General features: G+C 30.1%; 2 protein-coding genes across 3 annotated transcripts in view; one reads left to right on the top strand and one right to left on the bottom strand.

Moving 5' to 3' along the window:
- Positions 1-20,892, bottom strand: part of LOC115034408 (G-protein coupled receptor Mth2-like) — a 161,282-nt gene that overhangs the window by 110,861 nt on the left and 29,529 nt on the right. The window lies entirely within an intron of this gene.
- LOC100574667 overlaps positions 4,734-20,892 on the top strand; it is a 102,837-nt gene continuing 86,678 nt past the window's right edge. Inside the window, exons 1-6 of one of the 2 annotated variants that reach the window (XM_003242296.4) lie at positions 4,735-6,810; positions 8,898-9,415; positions 10,584-10,662; positions 12,524-12,702; positions 15,547-15,721; positions 16,132-18,745. In XM_003242296.4, coding sequence (XP_003242344.1) covers positions 4,826-6,810; positions 8,898-9,415; positions 10,584-10,662; positions 12,524-12,702; positions 15,547-15,721; positions 16,132-16,381 — 3,186 coding nt within the window. In that variant the 5' untranslated portion in view covers positions 4,735-4,825 and the 3' untranslated portion in view covers positions 16,382-18,745. Of the gene's footprint in view, positions 6,811-8,897; positions 9,416-10,583; positions 10,663-12,523; positions 12,703-15,546; positions 15,722-16,131; positions 18,746-20,892 lie in introns of those variants that run through there. The other variant, XM_029491265.1, reaches the window with a different exon arrangement.

Raw genomic sequence — 20,892 nt, 5'->3', positions numbered from 1 at the left:
TATATCTATGATAGTACCACGGTTTTTTGTTGATGTATAACGCGTTATAAGTGCCTAATAGATATTATGATATGATTAATTTGGAATTTATTATAAGTACCTATTATAGGTCAATTTTTTTTTAATACCATAGATAAGTATATATATGTCTTATACATAGACTGATATACCGTCTCCGCTCAGAATCGTTTTTCTTATACAATGATATTATATCATTGAATTCAAATTTAATACCATCCATTATACAGTGACCCACTTGTAACCTACTGTACAGCAGAGCGAAATCCACTTACCCACCTTTTTAACATTAATTGTCAATACATTAAATTATATAGAAATTATAACTATGATTCTGTATTATAATGTATGGCGTATATTTATATTTCTCACTTTTAAAATTATGATATCTTTAATTAGCAGAAAATAACATTACAGAATGGGTTTTACAATGGTGTTTATTTTTTTATTTTTTATTTTTTTATTTTATACCCTATATACAAAATTTCTACCCGAAGAAGTGCTTCGATTTCAACATATAGTACCTTATATTTTAGAAAATTGGATCAAGATGGTAGTTTAAACAGGTCATTTTTCAATTTTCTCAATAGTTATATAATGCCACGGGAAAAACCACTGAAAAACTACGAAAAAAACGCGTATTATCATATATCATTGAATTCAAGTATAATACAATCCATTATACAATTACCCACTTGTTGTCTACTGTACAGAAGAGCGACATCCACTTACCTGTTTTTTTATATTTACCATTGAATAAAAAATTTTAATGCGTGCATAATAAATATAAGATGCATATAAACAATAGGTATTCGTAAAATAATAGTTGCCAAAATTTCAAAATGTTAATTTTTGTTCACAAAAAGATTTTTTTATAACATACTTTGTGAAACGGAAATAAAAATAGCGATTTATTTATTAGCTTAAAGAAAAAGTCTTAACATTTTAGTTAGAATAATACATACACAATATGACATATAACCGGCATAATATTACTTAAACCGAAAACTCGTTTTTTAAATGGATTTTAAAAAACTCGTTTCTTAAATAAAATTTAAAAAAACACATTTTATAATATATATTTTATTTAAACTTATATTAGATACCTACATATTATGGGGATTTTATTATGGGCACAGTCCAAATTTTTCCTCAACAGTCAACAATATTTAATGCTATACACTGATCTTAGGACGTATTTATGGTGTATGTATTCAATCTAATGTTCATAAAAGTTAATGTTTTTGCTTTTTTTTATTTTATTTTTGTGTGTTGTTTCATGTTTGTTGATTTTGTAATATTGACAAAATTTTATTGGTTCTTTAAAATGGAAACTAAAAGAAAAGGTGGTGGGGAGAAAATCATCGACCTATGTTTTTCATTCATTGTGACTCATGGAATAAATCTAAAAGTACAATATAATTATTTTACCATTGTAATATAGAATAATAATTTATATAGTAGTATAATTTATGATATTTATATAGGTAGTAATTCAATATATGGTGTAGGTACATAAAAAGCTTAAATAACAAGAAATTAAGATCAAATGTGAAAACAACAAGTTGTTTTTACCAATTCACATAATATTGCAAGTTAACAATAATGGGAAGTAAAATTAGAATTTAAAACATCACCCCACCATACGTAAAAGTACACCATACTCCTAGAGTAAGGTTGTAAAATTACATGAAAAATATTTCCAAGTGAACATTTTTAAAAGTTGGTTTATTGTATGAAATAAAGAAAATATGTAACATAGTTATATACTACATACATAATAATACACAAACATAGACATATAATAAACTAGATAACCGACTATAAGACAATATTGAAATCAGCCATATGCCAACATGGAAAAATAGCATGATTGATAATATGAATATCAAATATGTATTTTGCATATATTTGTAATATATATATATATTATATTATTATGTCAAATAATTATATAAATATGTATAGGTATCTTATATTCTTATAATCTTATCTATTGAGTTTTTTTTTAATCATTTCCCTGTTGGAAAATGGCCACTGGACTTCAATGTTCCTATGGGAATATGCAAATTCACTATCTAGTTGTTTTACATGTCTATGAACACAACATATATAATTTAGAAGTTGTTCAACAAATCTTTAATATAATTAATTTAAACTATACACTTTAAAATATTACTGAAAATACACTACTTTTTCATTCACTTTTGAAATTGACTTCAACTTTATTTCAAAGTTTCAAACCATCATCTTTTGGATCGCTGACGGTACACATACAACAATATTTTAAAACTCATATAAAAAAATTTTTTTTCTCAAAATAATGCCAGGAATATTTTTCAGCACTACATATAGAAAATGTGTTGATTGATGTATTTAATAAAATTAATACCAATATACAAATACCATATAAATATATAATTATTAATTAATAATTTATAACCACCATTGACCATTAACTGTATTTAGGTAGGGTTTTTAATTCGTATACCTTGGTTGATAAATGATACCTAATTGATAAGTTTTTCATAATCAATGTTTTCTGTATCTTTGTCAATATATTATTTCTTATAATCTATAAACACGTTTAAAAGAGAAAAAATATTTTTCATAATTTCATTTAAATATTTCAAGAAGAGTGAAATTTTCAATTTTGAAATATTTCAAATTGACAACCCTATCTTAGAGTATTATTTAACACGGCCGCCGTGATTTCTGTTCTTTACCTTGGTGTAAAGACCACCGTGACGTGTTAAATTATTATTATTATAACATTATATTCCTTTTTGCTTTTTGCTCAAAAACTTTAAAGTGTTATCGTTATATTTTTTGTCATGTCAGTAACTTATATATTTTATTATCATTATTAGCCATAGCCCATAGGGGCCATTTAGCATATATTTTTTGTTCGAGTGTGCGTTAAGGGGTTTGGAAGCTGTGATTTTTTATCTTTATCCAACACAAGTGGATCATAAGGAAAATAGCTATACGCCTGACAAAAATTAAGATACTTCTAGTTGTTTGGTTTAACAAATGTAAAGATGCTTGAATTGATATACAAGTTTACTTTGCATCGGTCGAAACATAATTTTAATAATTTTTTAATATATATTTTATATTAAAAAGGTGGGCAAATGAGTGTCACTCTGCTGTACAGTAGGTTACAAGTGAGTCACTGTATCGGATGGTGTTAAATTTGAATTAATATTTTTAATTTAAATTCAAACTTATAACTTTAGGTATAAAAGGTAGGTATACCTTACAACAAGACTATTAATACGTTTTGCAACACATAAAAAAGACGATTTGGAAATGGTTCGTTTAGGTATAAATAATGATTGGTGCCAATTTATTATTTTAAGACGGGCAATAGTACGTTTTGGTGTATAACTGGAAAAAAGTGTACGTTTTGATTTTCTAATTATCATTTTTATGAATGGAAAAGTTTCATTTTAGATTAACTAGTAATTTTGACCAGAAAATAGTACGTTCAACGTTTTGATCTAATATTTTTCAACTCAAGAAACTATTTCAATAAAATCGTTATTCTATGTCTAAATATTTAATTTCACCCAAATTTTATCTTAACACATCACTGTTTGTATAATAATTTTTAGATATATTTTTTTAAAGTATTAAATAAGTACTTACGAGAAACCTTGTTCTAAATTTTTGTCTCTTTAATACTAAACATTTTATGAATTACAAAATAATTTACAAATTTCAGTAATTTTGACTTTTTTCGTATAAAGTATATAAAACGAGACATTTTTAACAGGGGGTAACTATAATATCCTAGTATATTATAACCCAGATGGCAAGTTTATACCGTTATATTTTCAACTGGGAGATAACTACATACTGATAAATTTATAACCCCACTAACACAAAATGTTCACCGGTTGGTAACTGTATCCGAGGATATTTATACCACCCCCCCCCCCTTCTCACAAAACATTACAATTTTAGTGGGGAGGTAAATATATCCTAGTATAATATATTTCCCCATTATTATAATATATAACTATAACCTAGGATATATTTACAGGGGGAGGTAAAAAATATTGAGGGTAATAGAATCCTATGATACCGGTACCCTCACTCCATTTCGTGTACGAGACGCTTTCATTATTGCTATTTCACGGCTTCAAGACTTCACGTATTTATAATTTGTTAATTTTATAAATATAACTAATGTAAGTACTTATATTAGTGTGTTATTACTGTTGTTAGTTATTACTCTATTCGTACCTCGCGTACAATAACGTATTGATATTATTTTATTCTAAATATTCCAATTAAAGTGTGCAAACAAAGATTACAAAAAAAGGAAAAGTACTTATTGAACAAAAATAATAGTGATGAAAAAAATTTACCAATAAACTGTTACTCTACAATTTTCTAAAAAAAATGGTGATATCACAACAAAACACTTCGTCAAACTCAGTGTAAAAAACATCTAAGTAAAGAAAAAAATCAAATGCGATATCATAAATAAATGCTAATTAAATTGAATTAAAGTAAATTTATTTTGATTCAATAATTTATTTACTTGGTGAAAAATATTTTAAAATTATAATGAACTTCTAAAGCCTTTTGTTTATTTTGTTCACGTTATTTCGTGTGCTGCGTCTTATAAAGTATATATTTTCTCTAAATATAATAATATGTAGGCAACGAAAACCAGTATACCTAATTTTTATAGTATTATAATATAGGAGCGTGGTAGTCGGCGGCGGCGGCTCGTTGAATGATCTCCATTGCGGACATACGCGGCGGCTGGCAGTCGCGATAGTGTGCGCACACGATGACTACCGTCCGTACGTCTTTCGCCACCATCGTTGCGTTTCTCGTTGTCGCGATCGGCTGGTGGGCCGCCGACGCTGTGGTCTGTTGCAACAGTAGTTCAGTCGCAAGTGGCGGTGGAGGCGTCGTCGCGTCATGCCAAAACAAAAATCGGACGTTCCACACGGTTGAGGCGATAGGCGGTGGCACGTGCGATAACGACCAGACGGCCGTGCTGGTCACGAAGTGCTGTCCGCCGGGCCAGTCGTACGATCCGAAAGTGCAGTTCTGCAGACCGGCCGTGGTGGACAGCTACGTTCACCTGCAGCGGATGATGCAGCGAGTGAGGGATGAATCCTTGGCGTTGGATGGTAAGGTGATGGTGGGTTACAATTATGAGCAGCCACTGTGCGAGGCCGCAGACGTACTAGTCGATGTGTCCGCCATGAAGGTGAGCATGCTGATGGAAAATAACTTTCAGGACCATCAATTACCGGGCTACTGCTTCGACCTGACGCCATCCGATGACCTAGTGGCCCGGACGTGCCACGCTGACGCTGTGGTCTGTTGCAACAATAGTTCAGTCGCAAGTAGCGGCAGAGACATCGTCGCGTCATGCCGGAACCAACATCAGCTGTACCACATGGCCCAGGCTCTCGGACATGGCATGTGCGATGACAACAGGCAGGCCGTGCCGGTCCGGAAGTGCTGTGCGCCGGGCCAGTCGTACGATCCGAAAGTGGGGTTCTGCAGACCGGCCGTGGTGGACAGCTACGTTCACCTGCGTCGGATGATACAGCGAGTGAGGGATGAATCCTTGGCATTGGACGGTGATGTGATTGTGGGTTACAATTATGGGCAACCACCGTGTTACAACAATGAAGTGCTAGTCGACGTGCCCACCGTAATTTTGAGATTGCACTTGGAAGTCCACTCGTCAGTCCTCGAGTTGCCGCCGGGCTACTGCTTCGACCTGACGCCATCCGATGACCTGGTGGCCCGGACGTGCTTCGCCGCTCCTGTGATCTGCTGCAACAGTAGTTCAGTCACAACTAGCGGCGGAGACGTCGTCGCGTCATGCCAGAACAAAAATCGGACGTTCCACACGGTTGAGGCGATAGGCGGTGGCACGTGCGATAACGACCAGACGGCCGTGCTGATCACGAAGTGCTGTCCGCTGGGGCAGTCGTACGATCCGAAAGTGCAGTTCTGCAGACCAGCCGTGGTGGACGGCTACGTACACTTAGGGTGGATGATGCGATGGTTGACGGAAAAATCATTGGCGATGCTCTTTGCGAAGAAAGTGGGTTACATTTATGAGCAGCCACTGTGCGACGCCGCAGACGTGCTAGTCGATGTACCCGCCGTGAAGGTGAGCATGCTGTTAAAACAGTCACGTTTTTTAAAAATATTACCGCCGGGCTACTGCTTCGACTTGACGCCATCCTATGACCTGGTGGCCCGTACGTGCCACACCGCTCTTGTGATCTGCTGCAACAGTAGTTCAGTCGCAAGTGTCGGTAGAGACGTAATCGCGTCGTGCCAGAACAAAAATCGGACGTTCCACACGGTCCAGGCAATCGGACGTGGCACGTGCGATGACAACCGGACGGCCGTGCCGGTCTGGAAGTGCTGTCCACTCGGCCAGTCGTTCGATCTGTCTCGGAACTTTTGCAAAACTGCCGGGGTAAACGGCGACGAGCAAATGCGGCAGATGATGCAGCTACTAAGCAAACAATTCCAAACGTGGGGTGTTGGGGTGATGGTGGCTTACAATTATGAGCAGCTAGTGTGCGAAAACCCGTACGAGCTACTCAATATCCACTTGGCTAAGTATGTGCTAATGAAAAGTGAATCGTTTTCCGAGTTTCCGAAGGAACGCTGCTTCGATCTGTCACCAGACGATGAGCTGGTGGGCGGGCTGTGTAGGCCAAGCCAATATTGCCTCCGTAACACGTGCGTCCACAGGTGCTGCAAGGGCGACAGGATGATAGTCGACGGTCTCAAGTAAGTCCATGCTGGCCAATTTTTAAGTATAAAGTAGTACATAATGCTTATATATAAAGTGGATCTGCCACCACAGCTTGTGTCATGGTTATTTGATGGGAAAGGAATGGTGGATCTTAGTAATTGTCCTGATTGGCAAAATTTCAAATGTGTTTACATAAATTATACACACATTAGTGCCGAAAACATGTTTCAAGGCAACCTAATTAGTAATTTAGGGGTAGATGCCAGGTGGTACAATATATTTTGTAAAATATACAATAAAATAACTAAAATCATTATTCTCCGTTTAAATATATAATGTTGAATATATTTAAACTTCAATGTCTATTTAATGTATTTTTACTTCCAGTATGAAATATTTTAGAGAAACTTCGTATTTCATTGGCAAGTCCTAAATACACCTAATGTGTTTTAGATATATTTCAAATGCATAGAGAAAAAATTATGTCGTATCTTGTATCAAAATGTAAAGTATCTTAGCGAGCCTAAATTTTTTTATAAATACTTCAAAAATACCTATATATATCTTAAAAATTATTTAAATAGTTTAATTGAGTATGGAAAATTTTAATTCAAGTAACAGTTTAATTTTTTTATGATTATGCGATTAATATTTGTAGAATATTAATAAAAATCGCTTAAGGTTAAATCACTGTGATAAATTTAACAATAAGCTTTTCAGGAAATAACTTTTGAATGAATCTAAAATGAGATTTTCAAACATAAGGTCATACAAATTAAATGAGTTGTATTCTGAGTAAGTACATGATAATTTGCAAACCTATGGTGGTACCATAGAATAAGTTGTGCTTGCAGTCGGTACGCACTCACATAATGTGTACGTCGTACGTGTATGTTACGTCATAAAAGCTGTTTTCTGTACAGGTAGATAAGATAAATATATTATTTATCAATCTTTCTGATCGCTGCTTCACACAAAATGTGCGACAATTTTAAAAAGCTTTAGCTTTTGCAATTTTGCTATCTTTATTTTTATATTTCATGTTTTGATTACTGATGAAATCAAGATTGGTATAAAGTATAAACTTTATAAACATTAATAAATAACATGGTCATACATTAAAAACCGTTTTGGGGCAATTCTACTGATATATTTTGAGGGTTAATACGATTGATAAATTTCCATAGGCATATCATATAATATAATAAGTTATAACACTTGGAAATTGGGATTACAGATTTGAATTTGAATCAAAAACCTGTCCCGGATTATCATATACACATAACCATTTAATGCCTACGTCCATTTTTTTTTTTTTTTAATGATTTTTAATTTCAATTTTGTGACCGTGATAATCTTGGTCACTAAGATAATTAGCTACAAAAAATATAGGTATGAGAAATTTTTACTAAATAGAAACAGAAATAGAAATAGAAATACCGATATTAATAATATTTATAATATTTTCAAAGTATCGGTTAGTACAACCTACCATATTGCTAATACAAAAATATAAAAAAATAAGTAAGTAATAATAACAACGTATCATTTAAATGTGATTTAAGCACCCTTGTGAACTTAGCAGCGCAATGATAACAATCAACTTTTAAAACAGTCTAACAAATTTGTTATTGAGTTGTTAGTGATTGTTAGACAACTTTCAAAGTTTGTTAGACTTTATTTTCAACGCTAGACCACTTTCATTTATTGCACTGCTAACTTCACGGCAGCAGTACAAAAGTTGTCTAACAATCTCTAACAAGTCGTTATGCGTCGTTTGAGCGTAGAAAAAAAGTTCTAACAAACTTTTGTACTGATGCCGTGAAGTTAGCAGTGCAATAAATGTAAGTGGTCTAGCGTTGAAAATAAAGTCTAACAAACTTTGAAAGTTGTCTAACAATCTCTAACAACTCACTAACAAATTTTTTAGACTGTTTTAAAAGTTGATTGTTATCATTGCCCTGCTAAGTTCACAAGGGTGCTTAAATCTTGTAAAAAGATAAAATTTCTATTGCCATTACCCATTGCCGTTGCCATTATGAATAACATTAGCAATAAATGTTAATTTGCACTGAAGAATTCTTTCCCCCTAACTACACTAACGAGTATATATATCATGCAGTGGTCCTGAGTGCACGGTGAACGAGAAGCCATTCACGATGTCCGCCTATGAAATAGACGAGGACGGCCGTCAGGTGGGCCGTTCGAACAGAACAGTGCTGCCGTACTATGTTAAATTCAATTGTCCACACAGAGACATGTTAAGCTACGGGTTCCAGTTGACCGAGGATGGCAGACTTTACCTTACCTACGAACACCACATTGTACCACACACGGAATATTGCGTGGGGTATTCACAGGTGACCGACAGCATAGTGGCGTTCATATGCGACGCTGACTTCGTGTATATGGTCGAACGTGCACGTGCCAGATCGATTCCCGTTTTCTGTCGGGCAAGTTACGTGGCGTCTGCCGTGTTACTGGCGCTCACGCTGCTCGTATACAACACACTGCCCAGCCTCCGGAACATCCACAACTACTTCGTTAAGTGCTACATGAGCCACCAGTTCGTGTCGTACATCTTCGCAATTGCTGAAATGATTATAGAAAACAAACAACGCCATACGTGCGTTCTATTCGGTATGTCTTACCTACATTGTTATTATTATTTGATTGTTTCCTACCACATTTCTACATACCACATAATAGAAAAAAAATAATAGCAATACATTTTAGTCTCTTAAGACTCAAGCTGGATAATATTATGTAATAAATTGAATTGGGAAAAAATATATAAGGACAAATACGCTATACCAATACATCCAAGTCAATGTATCCAACAGAAAACAAATCCATGTTAAAAAATCAATCGATGGGATAAAAAAATCCCCAAAAAATGTTTAATAAGGAACGTTATTAAAAAAAGGTTAATAATAGATCTTTAGTTTATAACTATCTATCATAATAATTTCTTTAAAATTACTAATTTCAAACTATTTCTTTACTTTTTAATAATACCATGGATATTATAACAGCAATATTAATTTTGTAAATTACAATTCTAAAATGTCCTTTTAAATTAATATTCAAATAATCAGGAGACTAATGCCGATCATTAAAATCCGTTTGATCGTATTTATCACTTACTTTTAATATTGAAGCTCGAAAAAATTGACTTTTTTATTCTCTTATATCTTGATAACACTCATGTACAATAGAACTACTTGATATTTTTAATTCACATAACTCACTGACATTCTAGCTAATGTCCAGAACCTGATTTAAATCCAAGTGTATTTTTTAAAACTTTACTTATTTTTTTACGCCCTTATTATATATATTTAACCTGTCGCTATCTACTGGTACTTTTTTCGATGCATGGAAAATTAGTATTATTCGCCCTGTACTAGATGTTTCATCAGACCTGTCTATAATACCTCCAATTACCGACCAATCTCATTACCTTCTATAAGCAGAGTCGGTACTTAATAAATCATCATCAAAATGTGCCAACCTACATAACATTTTACTGGGAAAAGTATGAAGTTCCAAATTCGTAAAATTAAGTTCCAATTACATCCAAATAAAATATAGATGAAGGTTTGAAGCGAAAATAGCAATGTGAGGAGGGGGCAACTTCACGCAACTAATTGTCATGCATCTAAAAACTAAATAACAATAAATATAAATATTGTCGTTATTATTTTCTTATCGATATACATGTTTTAGCTTCCACAGTATAGTGTATACTATTAATTATTATTTTATTTGTTTATATATTTTGGATTAATTTAAAGTGTAATTTTAGGTTATATTACTTTATTTGTATTTCTGTCAACATTATGCTGGTTAAACGTAATATGCTTCGATATTTATTGGATGATAAGGTATGTAAATTATATTCTTACACAATAAATTAAAAAAATTGTAAAACAATAACGTGTATGTTTATGTGGTGTCATAAACTTCTAAGCTACAAATAAGTAATTAGTAGGCAGATAATTATATGAAATATATAATACAAGTAAATAACAGTTTATATTATATAATAACTGATCATGATCCTATAAACAGTAATAAAAAATAATATATAGGTATATAAATATATGGAAAATATTTTCACTCCCCCCCCCCCTGGACTTGTCAAGAACATCTCATGGTCGTATATTTCTTATAAGTATATATCGTTTGGAAAAAATAATAATCAGAGAAAAGTATATAAATCGCAATTATTAATATAAAGTTGTGTGTTAAATTCCTATATTCATCAGTAATGTACCAAATTATAATCGAATTGGTACATAGTACCAATCTAGTAGGGAGTATATTTATTTATGTTATTAAATATTATAGATAATATAATGCGTATAGAATATTTATTAAATTACCAATTGCTATATAACTAGGTAGTTTATTATTCGATTATAGATACCGATTAAATTCCTCTACGAAATCAATACTAAAAATATCAAAATTGAAACTTATAAAATCAATATGTGAAGTCAACATAATAATCGTTTGATAATTTTTATTACAAAATCAAATAAAATTGTAAAAATAAATTTAATTCTAAATTAAAATTCAACAATAGCCAAACAAACATTAATAATTGTTCATCAGTAGGAAATTTCTTTTTCTTATGACCGTTTAATATCCAAGCATATATGAAACGTGCATACAACTCGTAGGTAGAAATCAAAATTAAAATCGTAAAAATGTAAAAGTGAAATTTTTAATTGAAAAAGAAATTTATTATTTTATCTAAATAAAGAACATAAAAGATTTAATTAATATTGTGTGACAAAACAAAAATTCAAAAATTCAAAAATAAAAAAAAATAATAAAATTAATATGTTCTTTTTAATTGCAATCGAAAAATAATAATAGGTAGCAATAAGCAAAATTGAAATTAAAATCAAAATATGTTATTTAAAATTCATAATCTGGCTTACATAATATTTTAATTTTTTTTTATTATAAATAATTCAACGGACCTAAGTAATTTATAATAGGTAACACATAAAATTAATATTAAAAAAAGAAACGAAAATAGATAAATAATAATAATGAGAATAAATTAGACCTAAACTAACCTAATTGACAAAAATACATAGGTATATGAAGTTAACATTTAAAAAAAAAAATAAATTTTGCCTATACTTCACTATTTCTTAAAAATAACATAGCATCGTATTTAAAACTATAACGAGTGTTTGAAAAAAATCTGATGAATTAAATGAGGAGGAAATGTTATTAGCTATATTAAACGTGAGCGGGAAAAATGAAAAATCACCATATTTTTTTAGATAGAAGGGAATAATAAATAATCGTTTACTTCTAGAGATTTATGATTAAATAAATATGAATAAATACGCGAATGCCTAATTTTTCCAATAAATAGGGACAATAAATGTTTCCGTTTAATAAGTCATTTATAAATAATGCATCTGCTAGTTTTTTTCTAACTGACAGAGTATCTTGACCAATTGAAAACAGGACAGTAAGTATCAAATAATTCTCTAGATTAAATTCTGTGACCAAATTAATGAGCCAAATTCCAAAGAAGAACGTACAAGAGAACAATAAAAATTTTTTTTTTAAATATTATACCTATTAACTAATGTAATTACACCAATGTCCAGTATACCATATTATGATATAAGGTGGTGCTTGTATTATCTAAAAGTACAAAATTTAACGGTTCATATAACTGCATAATATAATATCTTCAACACATTATTAATTTAGGTACAACTTTTCAACAAACAGAAATACACCAACTTCAGTACGTACCGCTATGTACCATTTTTACTGCTGGGGACTTTCAAGTATTATCGTATGTACTGGTTTATTTTTTCAATATTCACAAGACAAATCGCTACAGAAATTATCACCCGATATTGGAGAATATGGTTGCTTTTACTACCGTAAGTTCACACAATTATTTTAAAATTAATTAATTTCGACATTTTTATTTTTTCAGATTTAAATATTGTAAATTTTAGCTCGGTGTGTACCTATGTTAATATTTTTTGACCACAATATAATATAATCATAGGTGGTCCCAAAAATTTTACTTGATCTGCAGCACATTTAATATAAAATACACTTACATTTCTAGAGTCGGATAGGCCAGTCGAGCATTTGAGAAAATATCGAAGGGTTGAACATTTTGGGCTGGTAGGATAAAATGGCCATAATGCCGCATTACAAATTTATTACAGCTATATAATAATAGTATACTATCAACAAATGCGATAAAGTCGCATTTATTTATTAATATTAATATGTGGATAATATATGGGCTATTGGGCCACCATAACAAATTATGGGCTGGTAGAAAAATATTTTTCGAAGAGCCGAGACCCAAACTGCTCTTATACCACACTCACATACACATACATGTATAATATATTCAATACATTTCATTCATTTTTCCCACTTGAAATTTTCATTTTATTTTATTTTTATAAAATACTAGTTTATTGAATTTTTATAATTATTGGTTAAAATAGTTAAAATAGATGCATAATTGTTTTTACAGAAGTTACAGCTTCGGCCCAACAAGCCCATCTTGTAGTAGACAATGATTTCAATGTTGTACATTTATGACCGAATGATTATGATGCAATTATATTTTCTAAAATAGCATTGTTTTGACTTCATTCGATAAAAATATAAATAAATGGTATAGTACCAAAAAACAAATTCATCATTATTTTTCAATCCGGATGTTCAATTTCCTTTTCACATATAATATAATCTACTATGGCCAAATTAATAGCAGTGGGCATAGTTTAGAATATTTTTATTTTCCAATCTACACTTTGCTTGTACTCTTCCGATAGCCAATAGGTTATGAATTGTTTTTGACAAAAGTAACAATTCCGGATTTGTTATATTCGACCACTTAACATTTAATCATTTTAAAATATTTATTGTATGTCTCATTAGTTTAGGAATCATTATACCATAATCATTATAGTATATTGTGTGCACTAAAAAAAAACTATCTTGCGTAAAAACCAAAAAAATTAGAGTATAAATAAAAACATGATTTAATTATGATATTGACTTGTAATGTTTTACCGAATCAAAGAGACGACCCAGATTAAACCAATAGACTTATAAAACGATTTTGAGAATAATATGACTTTTTTCCATTTAGACAACGAATTCATTCACATTTGATACAAAATTTAGTTTTGGTATGCCTACATTTGTTAACCATCATATTATTGTATGACCTCGGGTAGACGGGTATATTTGCGTTTTAACAAGTAGGTATTAGCATAATAAACTACAGTACATTCCGCTAGCGAATCATCTTAAAATATTTGTGAAAATTGTATTTACATTTTATGTGATAGGTGTATATATTATGTTTATTTCTTGGCTATTATATTATACATTTATACCATTAAATACTGTTGAATAATTTATACTGTGTCCAGAATAAAATCACTATAATATGTATCAAATATAAGTTTAAAAAATATATATAAATTATGATAATGTGTTTTTAAGAATTTATTGATGAATCGAGATTTTCTGTTTAAATTATATGCAAATATGCAGATATGTTATACTGCATAAATATTATTCCAACTAAATGTTTAAACTTTTTCTTTAAGCTATGAAAGAAATCAATTTATTTTTGTTCCACAAAGTATGTTCTTCAAAAATATTTTCATGAACAAAAATGTATGGATACCTATTGTTTTATATTAAAAAAATGTTAAGAATTTGACACAACTCTTTCTAAACTACTCTAATCAGCTTGCATAAGAGTTGACTCATTCCAGGTGAATGCAAATGGGATTCCTCCCCAAAAAATATTTAAAATTAAAAAACCAAGAAAACTTATTTTCTAGACGCTATGACAAGTTATTGAGCGTGGACACTGAATATTTTATATGCAAGCAGTGATAAAAATTTGAATCCCACTATATAAGTATTTTTAAGTATTCTTATAATTGAATGACATTTTTAAAATAAAATGCTCTTTTAAATTATTTTGCACCAAACTTTAAGCCATTTTTCTGTTCCTGTGAACAATTCTAAATACTATAACACTGCAGGGTAATGCACTGAGGCGTAAGACTGCAGTAAATTAACTTTTAAACTCGAAATAAAAATATAGCTTATAAGTTTCATTTGATTTTCAACATTTAAACTTCTTAACTACCCCCCAAAAAAAATGCATTTGGTAGTTATTTTATTCAAATGAACCTTTGTTACCTTAATATTTTGGTTCGTTGGGTACCACATACCTAAACAATCTCGAATTAATGTCTTGTTTTAATTTTTTTGCTTGAAGATAATGATTTTTGGTATGATTATAAGTTTAATATTAATACTTGACAATACAACATTACTTATATTAGTTTTAATCTATTTATCCACACAAAAAACAAATGCATTCACCAATAACAAGATTATTTACCTACCTTTGTTATCTACAATTTTAAAATATTTATTTAATTTTAATTCAAAAATATTTCTTACTTATATATTTTATTTGCAACAGTTATTTTTTATATTATTTACTTTTTTTATGGTTGTGAAAAAATGTTTTGGTTGGATTCAGAAAAGGGGAAAAAAATAATCGACTGTATAGATGTTTGTACTTATATAGTTTAATATTTTGCGATATAATTTTGAATGAATATAATATGGCGCCACTAGTTATCTATATTCAAATTGTATATTTCATGGTTCATTTATATTAATTATATATAATTATTAATTAATATTTAATATTTTTTCAGATATGTCAGGCAATGGAGGTTTAATTTTTATCCTCATACCAGTGTTTGTTATGCTGACTGCCAATTTGATTTTGTTTTTGCTAACTGCTATTTATTTTTCAAGAATTAAAGATGAACTCAATAAATTCAGACGAGCAGATTTAAAAACAGGAAGTTTTCTTGTTTACAAAGAGAAGTAAGAATACAGTAGTGTACTATCCATTCACATAGGGTACATACCTAATATAGTCTGTAATAGTCTGTTAAGTTCTTTTGGTACCTACATACTCATTATTTAAACATTATTAAATATTTAAAACATTAATCTCTGTGAGATAAGTTAAAATATAAGTGATAAGCGTCTAAAAATATGAGGATAATGAAAAATGTATATTTTTAACTTGTACTATAGTACAACATAAGATATAGATAATATAACGTTATTACTAGCTAAACTAAATGTTTGATAAATTTAAAGTTAATAGTTTTCGTCTTCTCCACTAGTTAATATAAATCTTCTAAACAGTTTTTAATTTATTGGTCAAAAAATATTAAAAATATTTTCATTTGACTTAATATAACTTTTAATTTTTATATTTTTGACAGATTTGTAATAAGCATCAAACTATTTCTGATTATGGGAATCCCATATTTGCTTACGGTACTATCTATAATATTACGAATTGAACGGACAAAATGGAACATTATTTATGCAGCTAGCAGTCTACAAGGAGTATTTATATTTATTATATTTGTTGCGAAGACCCATGTTATTATGGAATTACGAAAAATGTTTGGAGGTTCAATGGATCACATTGAGTCAACACAAATGAACAATATCTATGGGTCGTCATAAAAGTGGCAATGAGCAGTGCTCATAAAATGTATAATGATTTCTAAATGCAATATGTATGTAGAATGTGGATATTATCATATTATACATTAAGAAGCCACGTCCTAGGGTATAAAAAAATCATGGCCGAATGGACTAAGGCGTCGGTTGCAATGCACACCGACGCTGGTTCGATACCTCGGCCGCGGGCGCCATTTTTCTTCAGATTTGTCCCGGAAATAGTGCTGCCATCCCCCACCAGCGAAAGGCAGATACCTACGGGTGCCCACTTGAAAATTTTCCAAAAACAACACACACACATCGTGTTTACACTTAATAGTACCCTCCTCCACAGTTTAAAACCACCCAATGGCCTTAGTTGTTACGGGTTAAATAATAATAAAAAAAAATAATTTATCTTTGTTCCAAATATCTAAATATATAAAAATGAAGCGTGAAAAACGTCGTTACGTCATCAATCTAGAACGGCTGGTCCGATTTGGCTAAATTTTTTTTTAAGATGTTCGTAATTTCCAGGAGAAGGTTTTTACAAAAGAAAATTTTGGGAAAATCCACCTAAAAAGTAAGAAATCTGGATGTAAAAATACAACAGTGGCGCAACAGTGTATTGTATTATATTAGTTGCTATTGGTTGATGGGGCATGTTTGTTGTATTGTATTATTATTTTTTGTCAATATACAGCGTGTAAACGCTAATATTAAGAACACTCAATATCTTTGCGTAAAGCCCTGAAATTTGAATTCTGATTTCTTGTTGGGCGTTATGACATAAAAATACACCTTTTTAAGGCTTTTGAATTTCTTAACTTAATTAGACTTGCGCATGCGCAGTAAAACTTTTTTTTCTTAAATGACAACCACCTATTTTAACCACTTATTTTTTTGCTTAATTTTTCAATGCATTTTGTTGGTTTAACCAACTTTCCAAGTCCAAAATTAACCAAATTACAGCCAATCAACAAAAATATAGTAAAATGCGTTAAATTTTAAGATTTTTTATTGTAATTATGAAACTAATTATCCTTGGATTGTTTAGGATTAACAGTTTCACCTTAATTATCTACGTGATATTTATGTGATTCATAAATAAATATGTTGTTTATAATGTTACATGTAATGGATCTATTTGAATTTATTAATAATTAATGTACGCTGACCCTCCTATAAATCTTCAAAATTTTAAAGATATAATAACAGCAACGCATGCAATCAACTGACTGAAGAACAAATTATTAATAAATTCCAATAGGTTCATTTATTTATTTATCACATAAATATTACCTAAATAATTAGGGGTGAAAATTTTAAGACTAAACAATTCTAGAATAATTATTTTTAGAATTACAATAAAAAATCTAAAAACTTCACGTATTTTGAGGTATTTTTGTTGATTGGCTGTAACTTGGTCAATTTTGAGCTTAGAAAGTTGGTTAAACCACCAAATTGCATTAAAATATTAGGCAAAAAATAATTAGTGGTTAAAATAGGTGGTTGCCATTTAAGAAAAAAAAGTTGTACTGCGCATGCCAAAGTCTAATTAAGTTAAAAAAATGCAAATGCTATAAAAAGTTGTATTCTTATGTCATAACAACCAACAAGAAATCAGAATTCAAATATCAGGGCTCTACGCAAATATATTGAGTTTTCTCAATAATTAGAGTTTACACACTAAATATAATATATTTACGTATATAAATTAATGTTGGTGTATAGATTAGACCTCTGGGAATAAGACAGGCTATTTCAAAAATGGTTAATTTTTTTTTTTTTTATCTGATACGGTTAGGTTAGATTAGGATTTTGTATTAATTTATTATATTTATCCACCATAGGAACTTGGTTTAACTTTGATTCTTTAGACTTTAGAGTTAAATCATACACGTACGTACAAACAGCACGGGGTCCGTGATCTACCGCAGGTAGATTGCCTACCTGATAATATATTGCTATGAATCAGAATTTATATTCCGGGCAACGGAAAAGTTAAAATAAGTTTTGAACACCATATTTACCGAATATTAATTAACGAACTGAACGAAGTTTGAGTCATATAGAGTTGGTACATTTAACGGGCAGCGAAGTGCACGGGATCAGCTAGTATAGTATATATCTATAAAAAAATTGATAAATCCTATCTAATAAAATTATAAGAAAATTGTTAAATTGTTTAAGCAATTGAACTTTTTCTTGAATTTTTAATGTTCATTTTTATTAATTTACAATAAACTACAAAAAGTATATTGTAAAGAAAATATAAGCAAGACGTTTTATGTTACCAGTAATTCCATAATTAAATACGTATGTATATACATATTTACATATCATATACCATAATAATTTAATCTAGTTATCATAATTAATGTTAATAATTACCGTTTATATACAATTAGCATGCATATTTTATGAGCTGTTTATTTTTTATTATTTTCAATAAATTAAAATATAATTTTTACACAAATACATTTTGAACCACAATTATAATATTATTGCATTAATTATTTTGTATCTGTAGTAAAAATATTATTGCGAATATTATATTATATGGTGTTGAATCATTATTCAGATCAATGGTCATTTTAAGATTTATGATATAATTAAAATGAGAATAAGATTGACCATATCCTTCAAGATTTAGTAAAACCAAATTTACATTGGATTCAATATTCGTTGCAAATACAATCTAAACCATAAAATGTACCTATATACTTGCATATATAATTCTATTTCAGAAATAAACGTTTTAAATATATTACCTATACACGATATAACCATACAATAGGTACCTATAACATATATAATATGGTGTTATATTTATATAAGTACATTTATTTGTAACCATTTGTTTGCTTCAAAATATTATTTGTTATTTAATTTATTTTTATGAACATTATTTATAAAATATTATAAGCAGCTATTTATATTTAAAAGGCGATACAAAAAGTATAATAGTTTGTAATTGTTTTGCTTCTATTGATGATAGTGAGTAGATAAGTGTACAAACGTGCTAACGTGAATTTTTTTAACAGACTCATCGAGAGACATCAAAAACCAATTAAAACATAAGGTATAATGAATAGTTATCATTTACTTTATTACACATATTTTAATCTACGAATGAATATTTTTTACGATGTACGATAATATACCTATATACAGTACCCATCGCCCGTACGCTTAAGTTATAATAACTTACATGTAGCGAGCTGTGACTATATGCGTCTAAATACCCATATAATTAATATCATAAGATGTAAGTGTTCATATTATATTATACACGCCACGTAAATATAAATATAATTGTAAGCGCTCGCATAACATTACTAATAATAATAAAAATGGTACCGAGTATACAGCGTGCAGATAAAGACGTGAATGCGTGACCATGAGCTGCGTGAGTCAATAGATAATATATCGCTACGTACATAAATAATTTTTAATATGGTAATATACAAATTATGCTGTTTTATAAAATAACACCACAAAATCCACAATAACAATAAATATATGTAAGACATCCGGTGTGTGCAAAATCGTGTGACAATCTCACGCTAAGCCTAACCGCAAGATGACCATGTACGATTGTGCGAATTATAAAAGGGATATAGGGACTGACTCTACGAGGTACGCTGATGGACAAGCGTTCATCAGACGAGCAACCAGCCACCATCGAAACAGTCACTAATGCTAAATAGTCACAAATCGCTAACTTACAGTTTAAATTAAATTAATCATTTGAACTTAAAATATTCTACATAATTCAGTTATAATAAATACAAATTATACAATCATCTTCGTGGTTTATTTCAAAACACCTTCATCACTTCAATTAGAAATATTTGAGCACGGTACAGTCTGAATCATAAATCATAACGCATAGTGGTTTATGCCGCATGTCTGCAAACTAAATTCTATTACACGATGGTAATAAAAAAAAACAATAAATAAATGTATGGATTATGGAAATATTATATTTAAATTATTACGGTATTAATTTTAATACCATGTGTCCGGCATGCCCATTAAACATTTTGAAGTCAGATGTTCACCGTCAGAGGTTCACAGTTGAACAACGTGTAACAGTAGTGATAACGCACTACAAGTGCAGAGCGTGTCGCGGAAACGTTGCGAAAGCTTCGGACTCTGATGAGTGGCTTTCTTGTCCACAACTGAACCATAATTGTAAATTATGTGTTAAATTTGGATTCAACGATACAAAATCATTTTATTCGAGCGAAGACGATCTATATTACATTCTATAGGAATATTTTATGATATTATTGTAATAAAAATAATAAGATATTTACTATTAGTGGAACAGTAGGTCGAACTAATTTTTTTCTAAAACAGTAAATTTGACATACTCACCTACTTTTAAAGTTTAAAATACCAATGAGTAATATTTTTAATTTACAAAAAACTATAAAAACTAAAATCGTCATCTATGTCTAAATATTTAATTTCATTCAAATTTGATTTTATAACATCAATTATAAAAAAAAGCAGGTAAGTGGATG

Source organism: Acyrthosiphon pisum, chromosome X (genome assembly GCF_005508785.2).
Source record: "Acyrthosiphon pisum isolate AL4f chromosome X, pea_aphid_22Mar2018_4r6ur, whole genome shotgun sequence".
Lineage (NCBI taxonomy): Eukaryota > Metazoa > Arthropoda > Insecta > Hemiptera > Aphididae > Acyrthosiphon > Acyrthosiphon pisum.
This window is presented reverse-complemented; position numbering and strand designations above follow the sequence as displayed.